General features: G+C 34.3%; 1 protein-coding gene across 2 annotated transcripts; it reads right to left on the bottom strand.

Annotated features, from left to right (window-relative positions):
- On the bottom strand, window positions 1-26,430 carry MYL1 (myosin light chain 1). 2 transcript variants are annotated; one of them, XM_003925588.4, is made up of 7 exons: window positions 26,142-26,430; window positions 12,917-12,944; window positions 8,545-8,688; window positions 4,087-4,260; window positions 3,578-3,655; window positions 794-836; window positions 1-228 (listed from the first exon to the last, which is right to left on the bottom strand). In XM_003925588.4, the coding sequence occupies exons 1-6, from the start codon at window positions 26,259-26,261 to the stop codon at window positions 808-810; spliced, it is 573 nt and encodes a 190-aa protein (XP_003925637.2). In that variant the 5' UTR covers window positions 26,262-26,430; the 3' UTR covers window positions 1-228; window positions 794-807. The 2 variants fall into 2 exon arrangements, with proteins under 2 accessions (XP_003925637.2, XP_003925636.2); XM_003925587.4 differs by lacking the exons at window positions 12,917-12,944; window positions 26,142-26,430 and adding exons at window positions 13,197-13,221; window positions 13,991-14,087.
- Between the last annotated feature and the right edge of the window lie 1,369 nt (window positions 26,431-27,799).

The following is a 27,799-nucleotide window of genomic DNA, read 5'->3' as shown; positions in this document are numbered from 1 at the left end:
TTTGAGATTGTCAATATTTTATTCTTCTCATCTAGAGCAGCATATACTTTGTGTGGTATGAATACAATTCAGAGAAAAACTGAAGATGTATAAAAATTCAGTGAGTTGCTCAGTGTTGAACAGTCCAGACTGCTTTGTTTTTCTGAATGATGGCAAACAGATCTGTACAGTTAGTCGTGGGTGTAATTAAAATAAGCTTCCTGCCAGTCTTCCTAAACAATGCTTGTTCTGTAAAGGAAAAGGGAAAACCAGTTAGATATTGATTGCATCTGTTGAGAAAGAAAACTCAGGAGGAAACAGTGTGAGGTATAAGAGAATAAAAAGCACAAAATGAACCAGCACTTAGAAGATAAGGCATTTCCTACTTGTAAGAACCTGGTTGCAAGTGCTTACATTTGGACTGTTGTAACATGGTTTTCTAGAGCAGAAACTGTTAAAAACTACTTTAGTTATCAAAAAAATGTTTGCCTGTGCTTTTATTAGTGTTCTGTTCCAATTAAATTAATTAACTGGTCTCTGATTTGTTGAATCTCCACTGCATAACTGTAGTAGTCACAAACATAGCTAGGGGTTATGAATGGAAACAAAAACCTCATAAGTTTTTGCTTATACACTTGTACAAAAATGCTCTATTTCTAAATAACCCATCTCAAGGAGTTAATGTTTTCTGATTAATATAAATCTCTTAATTAAGAACCCATATTAATCTATAGCACATAAAGTGAAGCTGTCAAGTTTTAAAAAACGGAGTATCAAGAAAACCTTAAATATTAAAGAGGGAATAGGTATATACCTTGAGAGCTCCATTCAGATAGACATGATGTGCTTAACAAAAGCTGTAGAGGTAAAATAGATAATTTAGAGTTAGAAAACAATCAGATTTAATATAAGAGAGGTTTAGTGAGTTAGCTCAATCCTATTTTTAGCTGTTAACAGTGGTTTATTTTCTTTTGTATTTAAGCTGTGTATAGCCCATAATTCTTAATAGTGGATTTATGACCTTTGCCCTGATTTTGTAACTTAATTTTTTGAATAAGTAGTACATTCATACATTTACATTTTATTTTTGACATGGGGTCTCGTTGTGTTGTCTAGGCTGGACTCAAACTCCTGGGTTCAAGCAATCCTCCTGCTGTAGCCTCCCAAGCAGCTGGGACTACAGGCATATGTCACTGTGCCCAGCTACGGTTAAAATATTTTCTTTAACATATAAAAGGGTATATAACAACAAAATGTTTCCCATCACTGTCTAGCAGGCAACTGGTTCTCCTTTTTATAGCTAAATTGATAGAGCTGTTTGTGCAGATACAGGAACACATAAATATGTTTCTAAAAATCTTTTTACACAAACAAGTGGCATACTACATACACTTTTGTATTCCTTTTTTCCAACTAGTAATTTATCTTACAGATATTATCATAACTGTACACAAGAGTGTCCCTATTCTTTTTTAGGACTACAGAGAATTTCACATATATACACTGATGGACATTAAATTGCTTTCACGTTGATATGTTGATGGAATTATACATTGATGGACATTAAATTGTTAAAAAATTTGGCTATTAGGAACAGCACAGTAATGAATAACCATCTATATATGATCATCTCACTTGAGTGAAAGCATATCTAGAGACAAAGTCTCTCCAGAAGTAGATTTGCTGCAATTAGTAGTACTACACCATCACCTAGGGGTTTTAACAATATGCATTCCCATCAGTCATACATGAGATGCCTGTTTCCATACCCTCTCCTCAGCCCAAAGTGTGCCCAAACATTTAATCTTTGGCAATCAGCTTATTGAAAAATGATATCTCAGTGTAGTTTTATTTTATTGTCGTCATTATTTGAGACAGAGTCTTGCTCTGTCGCACAGGCTGGAGTGCAGTGGTACAATGTCAGTTCACTGCAATCTCCGCCTCCTGAGTTCAAGTGATTCTCATGCCTCAGTCTTCTGAGTATCTGGGACCACAGGTGCATGCCACCATGCCCAGCTAATTTTTGTATTTTTAGCAGAGACGGGGTTTCACCATGCTGGTCAGGCTGATCTGGAACTCCTGATTTCAAGTGATCCACCTGCCTGGGCCTCCCAAAGTGCTGGGATTAAAGGCGAGAACCGCTGTGCCTGGCTGTCAGTGTAGTTTTAATTTGCGTTTTTAAAATTACAAACGCAAATTAGTAGTTTGTCATCTTATTTTATTCATTTTTATTTCCTTTCCTGTGAATTATCTGTTCATGTAATTTTTCTGTTGGATATGATCTTTTATTAATTTGTAGTAGTTCTTTTTTATTAGGGAAATTAGCTCTTTCTGGTATTAATTGCAAATAATTTTTTTTTTCTGGTTTGCTATCTGTCTTTTGACTTTGCTTCTGGTGGCTTTTTCCATATAGATTTTTAAAATTATGTGATTAACTTTATCACCATTTTTAATGCCTTCTGGTTTTTGTGTCACTGTTAGAAAGAAAAAACTTAACCACTCCATAGTCATAAGATTAATTCTTCCATGATTTTTGTGCTGTTTGTTTTTAGCTTTTATATTTCTCATGTAAATTATTTAGCTCTCTCATGTGAATTATTTAGCTTTTACATTTCTCATGCAAATTATTTGAAATTTGTCCTCGCATAAGATTCAGATTTGACTTTATTTTCTAGATGACTGCCCATTTGTTCAAACAATGTGTATTTCATTATTTTCTGTGGGATGTATTTATGATAATAGGCAAATGCGAAGAATTGTCCACGGGGGAAAAAGTGAAGTTTCACCAAGATTGTCAGTGAAGATATGCTTGGCTAAGCACTTTCTTTCTGTCTTCCTCTCCCTCCTTTCCTTCCTTCTCTTTTCTTCTCTTCACTCTTTTTCTCTTCTCTTTTCTGCTTCTCTCTCTCTCTCTCTCTCTCTCTCTCTCTCTCTGTCTTTTTTGTTGTTGATATGTAGCTGGATTCATTCTCTTTGGGGATAGAAAAATTTTTAGATTTTCTTGGAAATTTTTAGATTCGTAAATGACCTTACGCATCTTTGTTTTGTGCAGTGCATTTCTTTCACACCTTTTGGGTGTAGCTTCTATAAATTGGTAGGTAGTAGGAATTAAACAATTGGCAACTGTGGGATGACTTTCATTTAAGCAAGAACACTAGACAAGGAGAAGAACTAAATTTTAGTACCAGCCTGGCCATTAATGGTTTGAACTTTACCAAGTAACTAAACCTCGTTGGCCCAAAGCTTCATTTTCATACTTGCTTCATATTAGTAAATGACTTTGAGATTTCTTCAAGTTTAATATTCTATTAAATTTGATTCTGGCACAAGCCCTGTCTATCTCATAGGGATGTTCTGAAGATCTAACAAGAAAATATATGTGAAAACACATTTTAAGCTTTAAAACAATGCACGGTATTGCTAAAACACACTGGAATAAATCTTATTTATCTGTTCAGATCCTCACATGTCTTTTTAGAGTTATGCAATTGATTGTCATATGTAAGTCAATAAAGGAGGAAGAGGAAAAGAAGTTCAAAAGGAGTCCGTCATCAATCTGATAAGAGTTGCTGTAACCACCAGTGTGCATTGATTCTACCTTCATAGTTAATGCAGCCATTGGAGTCTTCTTGACCTTTCATCAGAGCTTCCACTTCTTCCTCTTTCATCTTTTCACCTGTGAAACAAAATTCTCCTTTCAGAAAAAAGGCCACGTGATATTTTCAAAATTCCACCATAGGTCATCGGTCAAGGGCTTCTGGAGACTAAACTCTTGGAGTATAGGAATTGTTACTTTCCCCCTGGTTGACTTAGTATATTGTCAACCAATTAGTTTTGAATAAGTTAATTAAATACACATAATCCCTGGTCATCCTAACTGTATCCTATGAGAACTACCATGCTTTCCTTTACTTATTCATTATCAATATTTTAAGTTAGCATTTTCACCAAATAAACTCACTGCCACTGAGGCCAATTGAAATGGTCATTAACTTTTTACTTATTTTCTCCATTTTTCCCTTTGTAGTCTTTCCTCCTATTTTGGTTATGTCATGTTCTTTTATATACATTCTGTCTCACTAAGTCCACTGAAATAAATTCCCTTACCCAGGGTGGCTAGAACATGGCGGAGTTCAGCACCCATGACTGTGCCATTGCCCTCCTTGTCAAAGACACGCAGACCCTCAACAAAGTCTTCGTAGGTACCCTGGTCCTTGTTGTTGGAAATGGCTTGCATCATAGGCAGAAATTGTTCAAACTCAATTTTCTTGGCATTCATCTCTGTAAGAAATTGCAATTTTGAGGATTATTAGCTACCATAATACTAACTCTTGAGTCATAATTTAAACTTGAAAAATTATTCTAGATTATCTGAAAAATCTTCACACAGCTTAAATTTTAGCTGGTAAATTGCTAAAATATCAAGAAAATTTACCATTTTCTTGGTTATTTACCAGCTCATGGTTAATGGCATGAGCTCTGGAGTCCCAGTGCCTGAACTTTTATTCCCAGTCTATCATTTGCAACTCTGATCGTGCACAAGTTAACATTTCTGTGCCTCAAGGTTTATCTGTAAAATAGAGATCACTAATAGTGTTTTGTGAGAACTAAATGAGCTAATGAATGCAAAGGGTATTGTAATATCTATGATAAACTATGTGCTTAATAAGTGTTACCTTTTTTTTTTAGCAGTATCCATTTAATATTTCCAATAAATACTTCCTAAACAATAGAAAAACGCACTGAGATACAACAAACTCATTAGTGCATTAATCTAGTAAAATTTAACTTTAGTACATATTCCACCTTTGTCCTCAGCTTTTGTAGGGCCTTCCCTTTAAATTTTAAGTAATTTAAGAAGTTTACAAGGAGAGAGGTGTGTCGAATATTTTGTGATCTCCTGACTTCTTTGTACCTTAGAGGCCTGGAGATTATAGGACTTTATTATCTTCTGATAAGGTAAATCTTACTCAAGGAAAATCTGGACAGTCTATTTTATACTATTCAGATGTATGTCAATGGTAAAGTTATGTATTCCCCCAAAATACTACTCTTCTACATTTCTATTACATGTACTTTATATTTTTACATTGAAATTGTATTGAGTAATATAAAAAATTAAATTTGAATGCTGAATAAACGAGTATTTTATCTAAAATTTCATTAAAGATGTTTGGTAAGTTGGAAAGTGACATTTGAAAATTAAGTTTCGGCCAGGCACAGTGGCTCACACCTATAATCTCACCACTTTGGGAAGCCAAGCCTGGTGGACTGCTTGAGCTCAGTAGTCTGAGACCTGCCTGGGCAACATGGCAAGACCCCATCTCTACCAAAAAAAAAAAAAAAAAAAAAAAAAAAAAAAAGCCAGGCTTGGTGATGCATGCCTGTAGTCCCCAGCTACTTGGGAGGCTGAAGCAGGATTGCGTGAACCTGGGAAGTGGAGGTTGCTGTGAACCAAGATAACGCCCCTGTACTCTAGCCTGGATGACAGAGTGAGACCCTATCATAAATAAATAAATAAATAAATAAATAAATAAATAGAAAAATAGACTATATATATATATATATATATATATATATATATATATATATATATTAGGTTTGGCTGGGTGTGAAGGCTTATGCCTGAAAACTCAGCACTTTGGGAGGCTGAGGCAGGAGAATTGCTTGAGCACAGGGTTGAGGCTGCAATGAGCTAGGATCATGCCACTGCATTCCCAGTTGGGTGACAAAGTGAGACCCTGCCTCAAAAAAATAAAATAAAAATAAGGTTTGCCTTATTGCTTGCTCACTTTATCTCATGCTCTTGGCTTTCTGAATGATATAATTGGAAATTTCCTTCCAAAGAAAATGAAATAAGCAGGCCGATTTTGAGTTTAAGTTTTCTTGAAATCAAGTTTTCTTTTTCTAACAAAGGAAGGTCTCCAAAGAGTTTCAGTTGTCAAGGGGAAAAAGATATTATTTGTTCTCTTACAACCCTCTCTCTGTTTCCTAATGACAAAGATAAAAAGCCTGAATATCTATTTGAAAAACTTCAGTTTTATGTCTCTTTCAAAAATTATTTTTGATTGACACATACTAATTGTACACATTTTTGGGGTAAAGTGTGATATTTGGATACATGTGTACAATGTGTTATGATCAAATCAGGATAATTAGCATACTAATCACCTCAAACACTTATCATTGCTTTGTATTGGGAACATTCAAGATCAACTTTAGCAACAATTTGAAAATAAATTGTTGCTAATATAGTCATCCTATAGTGCTTTAGAACACTAGAACTATTCCTCCAATCTAGTTATAATTTTGCATTCATTAACCGACCTCTGGCTATCTCTTATCCCCTCCACACTTCATAAAAGGTGGGTTTGGTAAGTTGGCAAGTGGAATTTAAAAATAAGGTTTCAGCTTGGCGCAGTGGCTCACGTTTATAATCCCAGCACTTTGGGAGGCTGAGTTGGGCAGTTGCTTGAACTCAGGAGTTTGAGACCAGCCTGGGCAACATGGCGAGACCCCAAAACAAAAATTAGCTGGGTGTGGTGGTGCACGTTTGCAGTCTTAGCTGCTTGGAAGGTACTAGAACACTAGAATCTATTTAGAACACTAGAATGTATTCCTCCAATCTAGCTATACTTTTATATTTATTAACCAACCTTTGGCTATCCCTTATTCCTCTAGAAAGCACTACTTTCCACTTCTCTAAATTAAAATCTTTTAGATTCTACATCTGAGTGAGAACATGTAGATTGATCTTTCTGTCCCTGGCTCATTTTACTTAACATGACATCTTCCCAGCTCATCCATATTGCAGTAAATAAGAGAATTTCATTCTTTTTTATGGTTAAATAGTATTCCATTGTATATATATATATATATATATATATATATATATATATATATATATATATAACATATTTTCTTTATCCATTCATCTGTTGATGGACATTTAAGTTGATTCCGTATCTTGGCCATCATGAATAGTGTTGCAATCAACATGGGAATACAGATTTTTTGACATATTGATTTCCTTTCCTTTAGAAACATACCCAGTAGTGGGATTGCTGAATCACATAGTAGTTCTATTTTTGTTTTTTTGATAAAACATACTATTTTCCCTAATGGCTGTACTAACTTACACTCTCAGCAACAGTATAGAGCTCCCATTTCTCTGCATCTTCCACAGCATTCATTTTTTTTTGTCTTTTTAATAATGACCATTCCAAGGGGGTAAGATTGTGAATCATTGTTATTTTTACTTTCCATTTCCCTGATAATTAGTGACATTAAGCATTTGAAAATATACCCGTTGGCCGATTGTATATCTTCTTTTGAAGGATGTCTATTGGGTTTATTTGCCCATTTTTTGACTGGATTATTTGTGGGGTTTATTTTTTGGCTGTTGAGTTCTTTATATATTATTGATATTATTCCCTTGTCAAACAATTTGCAAATGTGTCTTGTCTTTTTTGTTTGTTTTGAGTACCATTTTCTATTAGACTATTATACTTTTCAATAAAAGCATTGATATTAAAAATAATTTTCTTATTTTACAATAATGACTGAATTCATGGATTGAGTAAAATGACTTCTGCAATTTTGCCACTTAATTTCTCACTAATTTTTTTCCCCTAGGACTATCCCTGCGCTGAGTCCTTTGACACCCTGCTTCTGTCCACTCATAGTAGCAGTGTGTCAAAGGACGGTACAGGGCAATCAGCATGAATTTTTCAGTTGCTTGACAAAGTTGCAATTTGATTTTTACAGCTTTTATCAGAGGAGATCTTCTCTAGAACTGTGCCATTGAAATTTACTCAGAATAGTTTATAAAGTGTTTTAAGTCATATTTAACATCTTTGCCAAAATGTGTTTTGCCTTTGAAGATTTGAAATCTGAAAAAATATTCAGATTTGGATATTACTTAATTTCCTTAGCCTTTAATTATGAACATTCAAGATTATATTAGCATTAGGTGTTATTTCTAATATCTAATGCTTAACATTAGATATTAGCATGACATTTTACCATGCTTGCAAATTCTCAAAGGAAGTTTAACTTACTTATAAGGAAAAAAGCTGAGACTTTATATGGCCAAGAGGCACCCTTACCACAACCAGGAATAAACTGAGCCCTATTATGTGAAACATTTTTTTTTTTTTTTTTTTTGAGACGGAGTTTCACTCTTGTTACCCAGGCTGGAGTGCAATGGTGCGATCTCGGCTCACCGCAACCTCCGCCTCCTGGGTTCAAGCAATTCTCCTGCCTCAGCCTCCTGAGTAGCTGGGATTACAGGCAGGCGCCACCATGCCCAGCTAGTTTTTTGTATTTTTAGTAGAGACGGGGTTTCACCGTGTTGACCAGGATGGTCTCGATCTCTTGACCTCGTGATCCACCCGCCTCGGCCTCCCAAAGTGCTGGGATTACAGGCTTGAGCCACCGCGCCCGGCCTATGTGAAACATTTTTAAATCAATCTTTCTCTCTTCCACACACACACACACACACACACACACCCTTCTACACACTTCCCTATACTTCCACACTTCTTGGAAAAACTGATAGGTTACCTTCATTGCTGGGGTTTCCCAGAACTTTCTTGACCTCTGCATTGGTGGGATTTGTGCCAAGAGCTCGAAGGACATCACCGACCTGGCTTAAGGTGATCTTGCATTCACCTGTTCTGTCAAACAGGAGAAATGCCTCCTTGAATTCTGCAAAAAGCAAGAAGCATTAGAGTGCTCCTCTAACTTGTTAGTTAACCCTAACTCCATCAAAAATTCAGTTCAAACCTTTCTGTTCTACAACTTTTGCCAACAGCACAGGTTGTTATCCTGGATTCTTTTTTTTGTATCTCCAACTATCATTGGCAAAACCTTTTAGCATTTCTTTTCGGGATTATTTTAAAGCAGCATTTCCAACTTTAAGTTGCCTGTTATCAGATATGGAAATTGAAGCTCCTAGTCATATTTATTCATATTTCCTTTACCTGCCTGGGAAACAGGACTGGATTAAAAAAAATTCTGAGACCTCGAGAAATTTTAATAAGCTCTTATATAATTAACAAGATTAACAAAATTTAAAAAATAACAAATTTGCAACCAGAGTCATGGCATGTGAGGTTAACCCAAACTTTTCAAATTAGATAGAAAAACCTCCTCTTAAGGTAAAAATTTCCTAGTTATTCCTTTAATAAGTTTTCTCCAGGAATAACTTTATTTTTCAGGAAAAATTTAGAACGGTAAGACAAGTCTATACATTCTGTAGTTTATTAACTAATGTGTGACTCTAGTAGGCTCCGATTATAATTAATTCAGAAGGAGAAATACTTGTTTGGGTATATTGCTGTGATAATCTCTTTACACTTTACTATTTTTTCAAATAATACATATGACATATGTTGCTATATCAGCTTTAGAATTTAGGTATGCCTTATAATTATCACTTTATGGAGAAAGTTGTAGATTCACATGCAGTTGTAGGAAATGACACAGAAAGAGCTCTTGTATGCCCAGTTTTTTAAAGTGGTGTCATTTTGCAAAATTAGGTTATCATAACCAAGATATTCACATTGGTAGACTCCATCAATTTTAATCACATTTCCCAGTTTGCTTGATTCATTTTGTGTGTATGTGTGTATATTAAGTATACACAACCATTTTCATTCTATTATGAATACATATTTTAAAGTGTTAATCTAATTATAATCATTGTATTGATTGCTTTTCTCTGAATTTTGCAATTCTTTTTTAATAGAACTGGTCTAACTTTCAAAATTATAGCAACAAAGAATTTAGAAATGTATATCGAAAGACAGAAAGGGGTGCTACTATGAATTTCTGGGCCAGTAAAACCATTTTAATTAGAACTTATAAACTAGATGACATTTTCTGGGAAACTTAAAAGTACTGATGGTGACTTGAAGTTAATATCACCAGTACTCAAAAATTATTTGTGAATGAATTGCTAGAAGTGAATACCTTTTTTTTTTAGGCTATCAGTGGTTTCAGATCAAAAGATGCTGTCTAGGTAGATTACTCAGCAAAATATTCCATCTTACCATTCCTCCATCCCCTAATCTAACATTGCAGAGACCTAATATTCACGCTTCACTACAGATCATGTTACCAGTATTTGTTAAAACTTCCCCCTTAAATTCTTTGCAATTTGACTATAACAAATCAATTCCCTAAACTAAAAAATTTGCTGCAGGTACTGAGAAGTCATTAGTGAAATATTATTTTCTATCTTTCTAGGGGACATGTGAAACTGAGCTATTTTTGTTACTGGCTCCAGGCTTTCATGGACAGACTGCTCAGCAGGCTCACTATTACCCTGATCAGATGCCGAAGTAGAAATAGGATTTTATGGGCTGTAATAGAATCACTCTGACATTAGCACTTTTGGTGATTTAAAAGTGGAGACTGGAAAGACAGTATTTTTCCGACTCTAGATTTTTAACCTAAGGTTTAGTTATTCTCTTGAAGAATTAATACCAAGGCAGGCTATGTTACTTTCCAGAGGCTATTTGCCTGTTTCTTTTTAATAAAATTTGATTTGGATACAGCCATTTCCATTCTTTTATGAATTGTCTGTGGTTGTCTTCACACCTCAGTGACAGAGTGGAGTTGTTTTTACAGAGACTATACTGGCAGCAAAGCCTAATGTTTTTACTATTTGGCCTTTTAAGAAAAAGTTTGCTGACTTCTGGCCTATAATGGTATTGTTCTAGAACTTTTTGGTAATGATGGAATTGTCATTCTGGGCTGCCCAAAAAGGTGGGTATTAACAGTTGCCCTTGAATACTAAAACATGATTAGTTCAAGTGAGGAAAATGGATTTAAAAATTTTTAAATCTTTAAATTTTATTTCAGATTTTAAATAAAATCTTATTTGTCCAGTAGACACTCTAGCCACATGTGGCTGTTTAAATTTTATAATTTAAATTCCACATAATTTAAATAAACTTGATAATTAAGTGTAAATAGCCACATGTGGCTAATGTGTCTATTGGACAGCACAAGACTTAGACCTTTAGAATGCTGTAATTTTCCAGTTTTTGCCCCCTTCAATCCCGTGATATATTCCAATAGAGCAGCCATGAACAAAATTCTTTAATCACTAAACAAGGAAACAAACTAAAAAATACTTTCATTTAAAAAACTATAGGTTTTCCACCTAATTTAAAATGCTTACATTTGTTTTCCTGCCGCAAAGAAAACACAACACTATACCCATGTTTACTGAACGTCTGTATCTAAAATCTATTTCACAGATGGAATAAAAGGTTTAAGGCTCAACGTTAAGTTCTTTTGTCCCTGCAAGGGTTTTTAAGTCTTCCTTTTTTTGATCCTGCAATATTTTGGTCACAGTGACTCTGTAAATTAGCTCTTTAAGAGGACTGGGAGGCAGTAGGTGACAACGTAGCAGCATCACTAGTTAAAATGCATTAAAAATCAAACAGTTTATGGTAGAATCACCAACTGTTTTCAATGAGAAAAAAATAGTCCTTCACTGTATAATTTAAAATAATCTTGAGTTATGAGTCACCAAATCATCTAATCTGTCTACATAAGGCCATTAACCATGATGCAGATGCATGTGAGTCTGTACTACACGAATAGCCCTTGTTTCTCAATTTATGTTCAGGTATCAACTATTTCAGACACAGAAATGGACTTGAAGAATGTGAAATCCTTTAGGTAGAGAACTGAGTACTTGAATAGGTTCTTATTAATCACCTATAATTATAATTATTTATATCTTGCATATCATATGTAATATAGACATACTACTTATGATCAATATTTTAATTTATACAATATTTTGAACCTAACTTTTTCTCCTCCTTCCATCTATAGGCTTATTTATGTCTCAGTTCATTTAGATATGTTACACTTGCACTCCATAAAACGCTCCTCCCTGCACTTCCTAATGAAAACATCAAGCTCCTGTGGGGTATGGGATCTTTTGGATCCAAAGACCCAAAAGGTTGACACGTTAGGGAAAATATTCAGATTCTCTTGAATCTTAAGAGTTTGGAGTCTCCTAAAAATTTTAATCAGCTTAAGCTAGTGTCAGATTTTGATCCTATCACTAATTTTTTGAGTCATTGCGAAAGTCTTGTCACCTCTCTGGGAGTCTGTCTTGCATATCTAAGGGAAGGGTTAAACCAGGAGACATTTAATATTCTTTCTACAGTTCCATGATAAATTAATCCTCCTTCTTTTTTTCTGAATTCACTTTTATTCTACAACTCAATATGTTATCTATTAAAATGATATAGGTTTGGTAATTTGGCAGTTTTACAATCAATTTTATTTTTATTTTTATTTTTTTCCTTTTTTTTTTTTTGGTTTTATACATTTTATTTATACCTTTAGATTTCAGAAACATCTTCATGGTTTTTTTTCATATCCTTGCAGTAATTGGTAACAATCTTCATGTTTTAAGATTCATTCTATAGACATCATATTACTTAAAAACTCAGGGCCCCTTTTATCCCTTTGTACCCTGAAAAAGTTCAGTTGGTAGCAAATAAGCAATTTTATTTTTCAAATTGACAATTCAGACTTATCAAATCTCTTTAGGGATTGTATTAGCAATTTAGCTATCTAAAATATACATCTTTTGGGATATATAGATATACATATATATGGTATTATCTATTGTATCAAATTGGTTTTATTTAGATATCTGTGAATGTAAGGACCTATTTTGTGGTGTTTATCTTTTGTTTGTTAAACCTTTGACTACTGAGTATCAGCAAGGGTTTCAAGTTGAGCTAATTTATATTTAGAGTGATTGAGAGCAATTTATATTTAGAGCAGCAACACCAGTGGGGATAATTAAGAAGAGCTAATCTCATCCCAAGGGAGTTGGTTTTCACACATGCCATCTTTATGAGCGTGCACATTTAACAAACACAGCTTTGAAACTTACCATCCTGCTGTTCCTTAGAGAACTCGATCTGTTAGAAAGGAATTGACCACAAAGAATGTTTTAACCAAACAAAAATGTTCTGATTTGTAGTTGTATCCAGCTCATTCCCTGAGTAATCTTCAAAGTAAGCTCCAAAAGTCAGCCTACTTTTCAGAGTTCAGGCATAGCTTGGACACTAACAGGTTGAGCCGCAATGTAACATGCCTTGAAGTTAAGTAATATTGCAGAAACTAGGCAGTGCTGTGCCTACATCTGTAGCAGAGAAACTCAGTTCACTTACCAGCAATCTGGTCAGCACTGAAGGACTGCAGTGGCGAGGAAGAGAAAGAAAGATAAAAACTAGTACTCTTTCAAATGCATTGACAGAAGAATGAGTCCTGCTTGCTCTGAGATTTTTTTAGGAAGCTATGTAGGTGTCTTGGCATAAGAAGGTTGCCTTAGGGTACTTTTGAATCTAGGAACATAAAAAACTATTGCAAAAGATAATTAGGGAATATCTTTCTATATCTTAATGAATGATTTAACAAAATCTATATTAATTACTTCCTAGAAAAATATAATAATCTACAATATATCTAATAAAATACATGATGTTAAGAGTACAGATATACACATTAAAAAGATTATCTTAAGTCTGTCTTCTATTTAACAAGTACTTTTTTAAAAAGTACGCAAAACACAATGTCTCCAAAGCAGTTTACTTAATTTTAGCTATCAGCATCACTGGATTGTATTTTAAGGACTAATATTTTGCTGTAGCTACAGGTTTGATTTTTTTTAAATCCTAAATTTAGATATAATGAACCTTATGTGATACAGCAAGAGTTGGTGAAGCATAAAGCACAGCTCTTGGAAGTAAGATGTATTTTTCCAGTTGGTAAAGAGCTTCAATTTTTTTTTTTTTTTTTGTTATTTCCAATGCATCTCAACAAAATCCAAAAGTAGATTCTAAAGACTCATATTGATTATATTCTCTCTTCAGTTACATTCTTTGCCTATCTTTCTTCTCAATAAGATCGTATCCTCTATCTATTTTCTCCTTTAAATGACAAATGGTTGTCTTATAGGACCCACCATGATGGAGTGACTGGGCTGCAACACAGCAGGGAAGCCGAAGAGTGAGTTGAGGGCTGCTCCAGTCCCTGAGTGGAGTCCTCCCTGGCTGAGGCTCCCTTTTATTTATGGGAAAGCTTTGACCTCACAACTAGCATCAGGTTTCAGAGAAAAGTTGCCACACCCCTTGGAGAGTTCTTTAGCTTTCTTAGGGCAAAGAGAGAGATGGAGAGAGCTATTTTTACGTGACCAGAATCTGGGAGTGGACAGCCATAGTGAGACCAAAGCCTGTCAGTACTTTTATGGTCTTTATTTCCAAGATATTCTCTTGGAGCATCTTCCTTTAAGAAGCTTCCTATTTGTTTAGTGGCAGAAGAGCTTAGAATTTCTTTAAGGTCTTGGGCTGGACCCTTCTCTTGATGATTGTGGACTTTTTAAACTTCTAGTCCGCAAGTTTTGGTATTAATGCAACTTTTTGGATGGGACTAGTTTGGGGTTTCAAATAGCAAGTGCTATAGAAGGAACATCTTCTGAAATGCTGTCCTTTATGGTAAAGTTAGAGGACTTGAAAAGGCCATGCACATTCTGTATGTTTCTTAGGTTGCACCCAAGTGACAATCTGGTCAGGTCTTGCAATCTCCAATTAAAGATTGCTCTTTTGCAAGCATAATCTAAACTGGGAATAGTTTGGATCTCCATTTTTCAACATTCTCCTTGAGTCTCCTGACATTAAGTCTAGTTATTTTCCTCTTCCTTCTTATCTTTATAATGGCTGAGTGGTCATATTTTTTGATTTTCAGAAGTTTTTCTAGGCAGGAAAGCTGATAGACCATTTTTGCATTCTTTTTCTCTCATCCTGTATATTTAAAAAAAAAACAAAACTGTGCACAATGTTCTTTCTTAAATATTCACTAAGGTGTAAGGAATATCTAAAAGCTTTTCCACTTTTGTTACATTCATAAGGTTTTGATCCAGTGTGAATTTTCATATATCTCATAAAAAATGATAAGTAAAGGCTTTCCCACATTTGGGAAATTTATAGCTTTTCTCTTTAGTAGTACTACTCCGTTGTGAACCAGAATTTGAAGTGTGGCAGAGGTTTTTCTACTTTCATGATTCTTATTCTTTGTCTCTGCAGTACAGGACTGCATCTGTACAGCGTGGATTATTTCTGAAGATGTTTTTACATTGAGTAAAATTATACATTTTCTCCTTAACATGAGTTATGTGTGACCTAAGGCATACATTGTCACTGAAGGCTATCTCAAATGGACTCTACTCATGAATGTTTGTACTTGTATTAATTTTACTATGTATGTGATGCACACTGTTTTGACTGCCTGTCCATGTATTTGATTTTAGCTCTGTATTTCTCCCACATACAACCCATTGAATGTTTTACCTCAAGACTATTAAATTCATTATTTTTTAAAAACAAAACAAAATAAAACTATGCATAAGTTCTTACTGGAACATGCTGTTGCTGTTTCTGCCTTGGCAAACACTCTATGGCTCAGTCCCTAGACCAAGAAATCCAAAGAATGCAAGACGGAGCTTGTGGAATGCCAAATTGTACTTTATTTTATTTAATTATTTATTTTATTTAATTACTTTTGAGACAGAATTTTGCTCTGTCACCCTGACTGGAATGTAATGGTACGGTCACAGCTCACTGCAGCCTTGAACTCCTGGGCTCACGTGATCTTCCCATCCCAGACTCCTGAGTAGCTATGACTATAGGCATGTGCCACTGCACCCAACTAATTTTTATTTTCATTCTTTTGTAGAGACAGGGTCTCAATTGTGTTGCTCAGGCTAGTTTGGACTCCTGGCCTAAAACCATCATCCTGCACAAGGTGTTGGGATTGCAGGCATGAATTATCTTGCCCAGCCAAAAGTGCATTTTAGAATTTTAAAGGTATCTAGGGGATTGGCCAGCAATGGGTTTTCACGGTAGCTTACCTGAAAATAGTGAGCAACTCCCTTCTAGAAATGGTACTTGGAAAAGTGTTACAGGAAAAGATCCTTCCAGGATGTCCACTAAAATTTGGACAAAATATTTATCCATTTTCTACATGTTTAAAGCAGCTCACAGGCATAATGTATGCTGGAGATGAATTGTAACTTGAATACTGCTTCAGCAACTGTTTTTAAAGGAATGGTTCACAGAAGGCATGAAATCTTTCCTACTAGAAAGACATATACTTTGTAGCTTCTCCTCAAACCATTTCAGAATAAATCAGCATTTAATATCATATCACTTTTGGCTCTAAGTTTATGAGTAGTGAAAAAATCTCATAGGATCTTGAGTCCCAAAATGAATACTGAAAATATAATTCTAAAATTATAAGTACCCAGGTAAACACTTTCACAAATAGCTTGACATTTTGAAGGGTTATTGGGAAATGAAATTTAATAGAAAAATCAAAAATGCTTTGGATCACTAGGGGGAAATGGAAGGGAGAGACAAAAGTAGAAATATGTCATCTTTGAATATTGTAAGATTTGGAATCTTATAATTTTTGACATAAATGAAAGCATCAGAGCCTACCATGTTATGTTTGTGTTCTTTTTTAGTTTTTTAATTTATATAATTATGTTATTAAATTTGGCTTGTCTTATGATTTTTGGGAACTAACATATATCATTAGTTGAGCTAATAATGATAAATAATACAAAAGTAACCATCAAAATTGCCCTACAAAACATAATTATTTTCATATTTACTATTCTTTTCAGGTAAATAAAGTGTCCTTGCCTAGATATTAAAGATGGTTAATTTGTATAAAATCTATTGAATAAACTGAAAAGTCAGTTTAAAAGTTCTATTTATGCCAGGTACGGTGGCTCACACATGTAATCCCAGCACTTTGGTCAGGAGTTTGAGACTAGCCTGGCCAACATGGTAAAATCTTGTCTCTACTAAAAACACAAGAATTAGCTCAGCATGGTGATGTGTGCCTGTAGTCCCAGCTATTCAGGAGGCTGAGGCAGGAGAATCGCTTTAACTTGGGAGGTGGAGGTTGCAGGGAGCCAGAATGGTGCCATTGCACCCAAGCCTGGGCTGCAGAGTGAGACTTCAGCTCAAAAACAACAACAAAAAAAGGTTGTGTTTATGTTAAGAATAACCTATCCCTTTCCTAATGACTTGGATACTATAAAGTTTGTTATTATTAAAGTAGAAGCACTTAAGTGATATGCAGTTGTTAACTATTTCACCCTTGTCTTTCTCCATACTGTTATTACATAGAGAATGCATTGATTTTTTTTGGTACTTATTGAGAATAAACATAAATATTTGAGCACTTTATTTGACAACAATAGGTAAGGCTACAGTATAGTCTAGTCTAGAGAAAAAGCTGTAGTTTAAAAACTAGAAGACCTAGATTCTGTGCTCATAGAATAAATGCTATGTTTTGTCTGGAACACTTTTTTTTTGAGACAGAGTTTTGCTCTTGTTGCCCAGGACAGATTGCAATGTTGTGATCTCAGGTCACTGCAACCTCTGCCTCCTGGGTTCAAGCCGTTCTTTTTCCTGGCACACTTTTATAAATGACAAAACTTATCTTCTCTCTCTTCCTTGGGGTTATGATGATGGGATAATCAGCCCTTTGAACAAAGGCAAATTAATTGTGTAATATGAATACATAGTGTCGACTGGTTTTGGCTTCAGTTCTCTATGTCATCATTTAGCTGGTTTTAAAAATCAGATTTACCTTTCCTCCTTCTGAAATCCTCTCCTCTCATTGTTTCTTTTTAGAAATAAAATATGCGACAAGCTCTGATAAAATGTGTTACCCTTGAAAGAAATGTTTTCTCTCTGTGTTTTCCCCAGTTGTTCAACTTCGTACACTGAAAGTTGTTTAACCTTCCTGATTGTAAGCTTCTGGGAAGCATAGGCCATTCCCAAAGTCATTTGTTCCTGATGTGGACCCAGAAGTGAGCCTACCCCAACCTGTCCCCGAATGAGCACAGCCCTTGCCTTATTCTTAGGGTTTATCCCTCCATAACTCTCTATAGAATACCTTGCCTATATTTGAAGCTCAATAGATTTTCATGAAATTAAAATCATTATTCTAAGCTCCTCCTTCAAACCTCTCCTCTAGAATGTCAGGTACCCTGAGGGAAAAGACTTCACCTGCTCAAAGTTGGCATGCTCGTTTTGAATTATTGATATATGTACCTTTATATTTCTAGCACCTTCCTTTAGATTTGTTTTTGTTTTGAGATGGTATTTTGCTTGTTGCCCAGGCTGGAGTGCAATGGCGTGATCTCAGCTCACTGCAACCTCCACCTCCCTGGTTCAATTGATTCTCCTACCACAGACTCCTGAGTAGCTGGGACTACAGGTGCGGGTCACCACACCCGGCTAATTTTTTGTATTTTTAGTAGAGACAAGGTTTCACCATGTTAGCCAGGATGGTCTCGATCTCCTGACATTCTGATCTGCCCACCTTCACCTCCCAGAATGCTGGGATTACAAGTGTGAGCCACCATGCCAGGCCCTTCCTTTAGATTTTATATAAATATTTTTGTCTGGTCTTCTAATTTTCCAAACCCCAATTTGCCTTGTTAAGGCTCTTTTATATTTTATCCTATATATTTATTTTAGACTGTTAGTAAACTAGTTACATTCCACATTTTTATGATCTGTGTTATCATTTGATGTTGGATTTAGGTTGTAATAGTACTCTACAACATACTGCTACTAAAAATAATTTTTATTACAATGGTTACAAATTCCTTTTTACTTTGAGAAGCATCTTTCTAATATTAATAATGAGATTCACTTAACTAATGAAATATAAGACAAAGTATGTATTAGATTGGTGCAAAAGTAATTGAAGTTTTGCCATTACTTTTGCACCAACCTAATAGAAATAATTGAATTACAGAAAAAATATTAAAATGCTGTTAATCAAACAGGCTCTGGAATTGACGTAGGTTAAGCCTTAGTGAAAGAAGAAGAGCTGTAGTTAAAGATAATTGGGGAGATATGTAATGTTGAATACTGGGGGAAAATGCCCTGGGAAGGAACATGGATTACATTCTTCAAGGAACTTGATGGTCCTTGCATGGTACAATGGGGACTAATGACTACAAAGGCTAAATAAAGAAGCTAATATAATCAGAGCCAGTTTTCAATCAAATAAAACACTGCTGCATGCTCTCTGATTTAACGCCTGGCAGAGAGACCAACAACCGGGATGTATAGAAATCCTTAAACTTGACCTAATTTTCACTCCACTCTCACAGAGTTTCCAGGAACCACCAAAAAGTCCAGGAAAAGCACTATTTTGAAACTCTTGGGAGTTTTGTGCTTCAGAATAACTCACTTAAGTTGAGGGAAATATTTTTTCTTTGCATTTTTGACTTCAATGTGGGATATACTTAGGCTAGTATATACATAGGCTGGTTACTATAATATGGTGTAAACGGGAAATTAAGAGTATTGAGAATATGGTACCAGCTCAGTTTCTCTAACATAAGAGAGATTAGATAATTAGATTGCATAAATTGATCTGAACTGAGACAAAATGTTTAATTTTGCACTATGAAGTCCTAGGCCAGTCAACTGAATTCAGTCACATAAGAGCAATAATTATTAAAATAAAACAATTCAGACCTACAGGAACTGAGTTCTAAGTGATTTTTAATAAAAATCTAGAAACACAACCTGTCATACTTTTTCAGTTTTCTCATAATTAATAATTGATAAAGAAATTTAAGTTTTCTTGAGAGCTGGCTATACTTTGTCTCCTTTGTGCATTTGTTTGCATATAATTTCTTTGAAATTTATCTTGTGTTTTTGTTCATTCTTTTAGTTAAAAAAAATTCTTTGTGTGTGTGTTTTAAGACATAAGTATCTGCTTCTTCCTATTTGTCTCGAATAAAAGTTCCTTTTGTGACAGCAGGGATAAGAATATTGGCATTGCCATTCTGGAGACTTCAAGAACTTGTAGAAAGAGACTGGATTGGGAATTTCATTTTGGCTTTCTTATCACAAATCATGTGATAAGATTATTTTGATTAAATAACTTTTCTCATCTAGGCCTATAGTTTCCTCAGTATAATATTCTACTGTACAATTTCTAGAATTCCTTATGTTTCTGCAATGTGAGTTTTCTATCCTTTTGTCAGTAGAAACTGCTTCAACTCACTTACTTTAATGGAAAAGGAAGGATGCCTAAAAATTCAATAGGTAATATTAGTCTGAAGTAATTTAGATAAACAGGAATTAAACAAAATATAACTTTATAACACCATGTTCAAGCAAGTTAGATTTTTTTAATAAACAGAAGACAGTATGCCATTGAGCATTTACTAGGTACTTTACCACAGTGCAAGGAAGAGTATAAAGTTGATAAGATGTGGTTATATCTTTAGAGAAGCTTTTCTTCTCTGGCTTCACTTCACAGTTATTAATTTGTGACCAGAATAGCCAGGATTTATCACCCATATACTATACCTTTTAACTAGTATAACTGAAGCCATTTCTACTTTTATATTGCAATTTTTGCCCTTCAAATTCTGATTTGAGGTAAAAAAACAAACTGTAGAAGCTGATATAGAAAAAGACCACAGAAGATCTTATTTTTATATGAAAAGTATTTCAGTCTGAAGAGTAGAAGAAGAAAGTGTAGTATCAGCAGACTAAATATAATCCTTTCCAACATGAGTCAGATGGTGCTTAATAGTAGGTAATTATGGAATGAGTTCTAAAAATAGCTTTCCAGGGGGTTCATTTGCAGCACGAAAATGTCGAGAGCTAAATTTGGCATGGTCACTTTATAGTCTCCTTGTCTTGCAAATATTTAGTTTTACTTAAAAGTGTTATACATGATTAATTGTTGAACATCTCTTCCTTTCCAAGCTGCATTTTCCTTTCAAAGACATTATCCTTCAAAATATAATTCGAGAGAAAGTTACAAAATGCCCTTTAGTATTTTCCCACTTCTCTCCACCTGTTCTCTTCTGTTAAGACAGCATAGATATCTGAAAGAGGAAATGTGATACTGATACCTAGTGATGGTGTCAAATAATTTCTGATTTTCTCCTTAGGTTATATTCACATTGCAAATGGATTAAAATTACAATCAGCTAACATTACAAGTTGTATTAAAATTAATTTGAACTATTGAAAGGCCAGAGTAAAATAATTTTAAAAACTTTTAAGATTATGTAAAGAAAAGTTAGAAACAACCTATACATATTTTTACCTACATTTTTCTAAGTAGAAATTGACTACATGTGTTCTTTTTCTCCGAATAGTTAGGGTTAAGATTTTATCATATTATACATGTGGCATTGTATTTCTGTATACCATTCCAAAGAATATATGTTGAGATTTCCAGTTTAAATCATGCTGTTTATTTGTAAACAAAATAGAGATCTCATACCCTTCTTAGAGTATTATCCTGTTGGCAAAAATTGAAGATCATGTTTGATGTGTATGTGTTTAATTAAACAAAACCAAAATTACTAAAACTCAATCAGTTTCACTACATCTAACAGCATTTAAAAATATCCATTAAGAACATCTTACAGGAAGCTGAAACAAAGTGACTAGGAATCTTTCTAGGTTTCTGAAATTTCACCCTCCTTCTATAAAATAGAACACCCAACTTGTCAGCTGCTTAGATAGGGAAAAGCTATAAAGAACAGAATAGTAGTGAACAGTCAAGGTCAAAACTCTTGGTGAACTTGCTCTGATGTGTCCGTCACCCCTCTTCTGGTTACACAGGACTGTACAGGGCAATATAAAAGCTACACTACCTCATTCCCATTAAGAGTAAAAAGGGCTCCTTTACACGTTCTTAGAAATAGCAACTTAGTTTTTATAAATAAGGGTGGTAGTTTCGAATATGGTTAACATAGTTGACTCTGGATTTTGCTTGCTAAGTTAAACCCTAGGTCCATCACTTAACTAGTTATTCGGTCATATGTATAGCACTTACCCTCTTTTAAGCTCAGTTTCTTTACTTGCAAGTTGTGGATATAACAACTTCAGTGTAATATTGTGAGGATTAAATAAGATAATATGGCAAAGAGTAAATTCACAATGAATATTGGTTATTATTACAAAAAGCTTTATAAATTTCAGAGCGTTTTGTGAAACATGACTTCATTTGATTTCTCTCTTCTAAAGAAAACTGAATTTACATTAGCTTTGTTAGAAATGAAAAAAAGAACTTATAGATGAACAAAAGTAATCCTATACCTTGACCAAAACAAATTGGGTGCCACAATGCATACACAACTATCTTTAATTGGGTGCCACAATTCATATACAACTATCTTTAATTGGGTGCCACAATGCATACACAACTATCTTTAATTGGGTGCCACAATGCATACACAACTACCTGCCTCCACTGAGTACCCATCAGTAAATACATGTGTTTGGGAACATTAGATTTCCCCATTTTACATTAAATTGAAAATTTAAATCTTCCCAAGCATGTGGTCAATTGTTGCTGCAAAATTTGTTATTTAATGGAGTTTCTGTCAATGCATTCTGTACCTTTATCACGTTTTATAATATCGCCCATAATATCTAGTCAGGACTGACCTGATTAAGTGGTAAATACAATGAGAATTAAAATTAAAACAGCACAGTGAGAGACATGATTCATAATCCGATCACCTGATAGCAATTCTAACATATAATGCATGCATCATGCAGAAAATTCATTTACACATTGAAGATCTAGAATCTAGGCACATGGTTATCTTATTACTTTCATTATTGTACTTGGTTGCAGTTTTGAGCAACGTGTGTTAATTCTTGCGTTTGAACCTACAACTGTACTTATGGTGGGTTTTAATTTCTATACCTGTGATTCTGTTAGTCTGTGTTCTTTTGGTCTAGGCATTGTTACTGGAAGTATTAGCTCTTTGAAGGCAAAGAGTGCTTAGAATTGCCAAGGACAATAACTTTAGTGTTCAAATATTAGTGACACTTCGTTGTTGAAAAGGATACTCATTGAAAATCCATTAGGATTGGACATCATGTAAGCATTCCTTCAGAGAGCATCATAAAGTTTGTGTCAGAACAATTGAAAAATGTTGTAAACTAATAACCAATAAACCAGGAAATCAGATTGGAAAGCACATTTAAGAAGTTGATAAAACTAATTAATTATATTCAAGATAATTCAAGATTTATGAGGAGTCAAATATATGGCTGTTACATGTAGTATATTATTATATGAAACATAGATATTAGCTGGGAATACTATGGAGAAATTAAGTTTTACCATGGCTATGACTATACTATTACATAAAGACAGTTACATTTAAACTACAGCATTACTCAAAATCTAAAGGACAGCTAAGTTTCTAATCTTAGATGATTTATGAAAGAAAGTTTATAACCCAATTAAGTTTTGTTCTTTATTGAATTTTCAGAAAGTTAATGAATGCATATAACAGCTCTATTAATTTCTTTAAAGTTCATTTTCTCTGCTTGAAAAAATTGTATAGCTTTTATGAGGTAATATATCTTGAAACACTATTAAGTGATTAAAAGCATCATAATATGAAATGTTTTAATGTATGTTTTAATTAGGCCTGTTACCTCCTGGGATAAAATAAAAGTTTATAAAACTCTCAAGTTGTATCACTTTTTTTGGCTATGCTAGAATACATCTAAATATGCACTGATTTATTTTATATTAATGAATGCAAAGCATTGAAGACATTTACATTTCTTTACAAAAGTATGTTAGTTTCAATTCGTATCTTTTTTTTCGGTTACAAATGGGCCTTCTGAATGGAAGATAAAGGTTTTTTTAATTCCTGTTTCTTCGATTCAGTTAACTTCGTTTTGATTTGTGTCCCTTATTAGAATCCATCATATCTCTTGTTCTGCAGTGAAATAATGAAGATGGAACATACCTCATTCTCATAGAGACTCTCCAGGGGTATTTTCTTCTTTTGCTTAGTTGTACAAGCTCAAACCAGCATTAATTTAACATATTGACAGAAGAATAAACAAATTCTCAAGATTCTGCAAAGTGTCACTTCTCTGCTGACTATGAACAAGTAATTGGTTTAATTTCTGGATTAGGAAAGAGATGTTTTGTCTTTTCTTGGAGATCTCTCACCTGCCAAACTAAATTTTTATTTATGTACTCATTCTTATACAGTTCCTTAGGGAAGAAAAGTAATGCCTGTTTTCATTTGTTGGATATTTCTTTTTCTTCTTAGGTAAAGAAGGTACATTTATTTTTTCAGAAGTTTGTAATACCAGATACAAACAGTTAACATTGTCTTATAAATCACAATAAATATAAAAAGGAATAGCTTTGACATGGATTCATATCTCTAATGTTACTATGGAGTGAAGAGTTAAAGATTTTATATTATTTTATTTTGAGATGGAGTTTTGCTCTTGTCGCCCAGGCTGGAGTGCATTGGCGCTATCTTGGCTCACTGCAACCTCTGCCTCCAGGGTTCAAGCGATTCTCCTGCCTTAGCCTCCCAAGTAGCTGGGAATACAGGTGCCTGCCACTATGCTGGACTAATTTTTGTATTTTTAGTAGAGATGGGGTTTTGCTACGTTGGCCATGTTGGTCTTGAACTCCTGACCTCAGATGATCTCCCTGCCTTGGCCTCCCAAAGGGTGTGAGCCACTGCACCCGGCAAGAGTTAAACTGAGGGATAATTAGAATTACTATCATGGCTAAGATCTCACTTATTGTGTAATGTAGTCAGTGTGCATCTATAAAGATACATTAACTAGGATTGCTGGAGATGAAAAATTTGGTTTCCTCTTAAAGAACTGTATGCGTGCAGTACTCAAGGTAGAAAAGAATTTATCAGAAGACCCAACATGCATTTTTTTTCCTCCTAAATGGATATCTGTTAAGAATAGTTCTTAACAAATACTAGATTCTATTACCAACTTTTTTCAAATACTTCAGATACCTACAAACTAAAGATTAAATATTTGTGATAATTTACTTCTATTTTAAACAGAATTTCATGTTTCACTGGAATGTTGTACAAATTATGAATATATTTTATTTCATTATATAATGTCTAAGGGTGATCTAACTAAATATTTTGGGGACTCAAAAAATTCTATAGTTATATTAAATAGTCAATGAAATGTTTGTTTATGGATCAGCATTATAGTTGCAAGTAAACAATGGTAACCTGGCAAAATTGAGATTTATTACATATACAGCTTTTGGCTTAAGTGAAAAGATCACCTCATGGGCACTTTTGCTCACTGGTTTTCCATATAAGGCAGGTTTCCTTAGATAAAAATTTTCAGATTGTAAGATGAGCCACTCAAAGCTCAGTGAATGAAGAGAAGGTGCACATTTGATGTGTAACATCACTGGAAATTAATAGACGTATCTATTTTTCCAAAAGCAGAAAATCTTTTGACAATTGAGAACTTTGATCACAGCAAGGTGTTGACTCAATAATCACATTTTTCTTAGTTTAAGATTAGTATGCAAATGCTCAAAGACAAGCTAAATCCATATAAACAACAAGTTTTACATTTTTTGTTAGTTTCATTTAGAAGAAACTCACAAATTCTGAATTAAATACTATGTATAAATAAGATGACAGTTATAGTCACTGAAACCCTTGAGTGCCTAAGTTTCTACACTGAGATCTCATTTAGTGTTGTATCAAATTTTATTAGGCAAAGCTGAAGGGAGAATTAACTTGAATTGCAAAAAATCTTCTTTTTCAGAAGAAATAAAGCAACTGTCAAATACATACAGGACAATTGGGCCATCAACTGTTTTTAAACTTCTGGAAAAAAGTAGGGGCTATAGCTTTCCTTTTGATGTAATTGTAAGGTAGAGGATCTGGTTTCCACAGAGATTCTTTAAAACCCAAATGCTGGATTAAATATTTTAAAATGCAATACCATTAAACATATACACTTTTTTCCTAAATAGTCAAAGTGCAGTTTAGGGAAAAATGGAAATTTGAGGATAAAAAATAGAGTAAGCACAGGCTTCACATATGAAACCATTTATACGCTGGCATTCATTTTTTAAAACAAGATTCTCTTCTTCAAAATCTACCAGTTCACTAAATAATGCCATTCCTCTCAATGAAAAATACACCCCTTTGCCAGTTCCTAGAGTTTCTTACTATTGAAAGATGTTTCAGTGACCAAACAATTCATCCATTTAGTTACCTTAATGGCAGAGAGGTCAATTTTTTCTTCTTTGGGTTTGGCTGGGGCAGGTGCAGGTGCTGGTGCTGGGGCAGGGGCAGCTGCAGCTGCAGGTTTCTTCACGTCTTTCTTTGGTGCCATTTTGTTTAAAAGGGTGGGTTAAAAAAAGAAGGAGTTCCTCCTAAAGAACCTGTCAAAATGATTCTTGGAAGAGAAGTGGTGGTTCGGTTGATCTACAGCCCAATGTCTTGAAGGTGGACCCAGAGTGTTAAACAGTATAAGGGCATGCATATATATTTCACTTAGTACCTAATAGAATCTTGACACATGCGGCTGGATTGGACAGTTCTCTAGTCAAGGGGGATGGCATTCCGGCTCAGACTATAAATGGACTCTAAAGGGTTAGGGCTTCATCAATTTTTTTAAACTCTCCTTTCTCCCCCCCCCGCCACCTCCATATATAAAGGAGAAAGAAATATAACAAAACCAGCTTCAGATCCTTTGGTGACAGTAAGGTAGATTGACTGTACTTTTTCTTGGTAGAATTACAGTTCTGCTGAAGTTGTAAATCTTTTTTTTCCCCCTTGCCTAAGAGACTTTACTGAAGGATTCCATTTCAGCTTGGAATTTTGGCAGGGAGTGTCACCAACTGTTACCCAGCTCCTTTGCTCATGCTCCTCCCTCCTTGCCATAATTTGCAAGAAAATGTTGGTCAGCAAAGAAGTGGTGGTGGTTAAAAATAAAAACCAGACGTATAAGGAAAGCCCATCATGTCTTAAAGTGGCTTCCCTTCTAGGGAGCACAGACTCTGGCACTCTCTTTCTCTCCTTTAATTGTAATGAATTCGATGCTAAAAAACGGCAACATGACTTCCTATAATTTTATTTTCTTTGTATTATTTAATGAAGCATATCAAATGGATGGAAATGGCAGCAAGATTTACCTTCTTACAGAACAACTTTTCTAATAGTAGCTTTCAATAAAAGTAGATACTTTTTTTTCTAAATGAGTACAAAGTAAAATTAATCACAGAAATATTTTGTCCATACTAGGGAGACAAAATACATTTTTAGATACATAAAGAGAGAAAAGAACTTTAATTATTAACACTGTGCAAGTTGTGATAACTTAAAAGTTTTCCCTTTTCTGTTCTTGGTTTCTTCAGTTTTCAAGGCTAGACTCATCTTAAGAAATATATGATAACCAATGGGCACTTTATAACTTTGAATGGGATTAATTCTGCCCAGAGAAGGGGTTACAATTAGTAATTGGTTATTGCTCAGTACCACTCTCATTTCTGTTGTTTTAACTTGTGAGATATTTAATGAGGTTATTAACTACTTTTAAAAAAATAGTTTGGGATTTTAAAAGAGCACATTTATACATTATATATAAAGGGTGTATATACATTTACTCTATGTATGTGTGTGTATATATAAATATATACACATATTCATACATGTATACAAATATATGTGTAAAGATACATATTATATATTCTAATTGTTAAATGTAATTGTGTTTAAAGATACAGATTCATTACACAACCTCTTGGGTCTGATATAAAAGCTTTCACCAACTTCAAGAAGGTCACTATTAATGTACATATATTACAATTAAGCAAGATTAAGACTCTCAGATCAGAAATAATTCACCTAAGTTTCAATCAACCCACAGTT

Source organism: Saimiri boliviensis, chromosome 5, assembly GCF_048565385.1.
Source record: "Saimiri boliviensis isolate mSaiBol1 chromosome 5, mSaiBol1.pri, whole genome shotgun sequence".
In the NCBI taxonomy this organism is placed as follows: domain Eukaryota; kingdom Metazoa; phylum Chordata; class Mammalia; order Primates; family Cebidae; genus Saimiri; species Saimiri boliviensis.
The sequence above is the reverse complement of the archived record's forward strand: the minus strand, read 5'-3'. Positions and strand labels throughout refer to the sequence as shown.

Bases quoted from the DNA above. Each gene is read 5' to 3' on its own strand.
- MYL1 (XM_003925588.4), bottom strand. From the start codon at position 26,261: ATGGCACCAAAGAAAGACGTGAAGAAACCTGCAGCTGCAGCTGCCCCT. The intron at 8,689-12,916 runs GTAAGTTTCAAA...TGCTTTTTGCAG, and splicing joins CTCTAAGGAACAGCAGGATG to AATTCAAGGAGGCATTTCTC. The intron at 3,656-4,086 runs GTAAGGGAATTT...TTTGTTTCACAG, and splicing joins CCATGTTCTAGCCACCCTGG to GTGAAAAGATGAAAGAGGAA.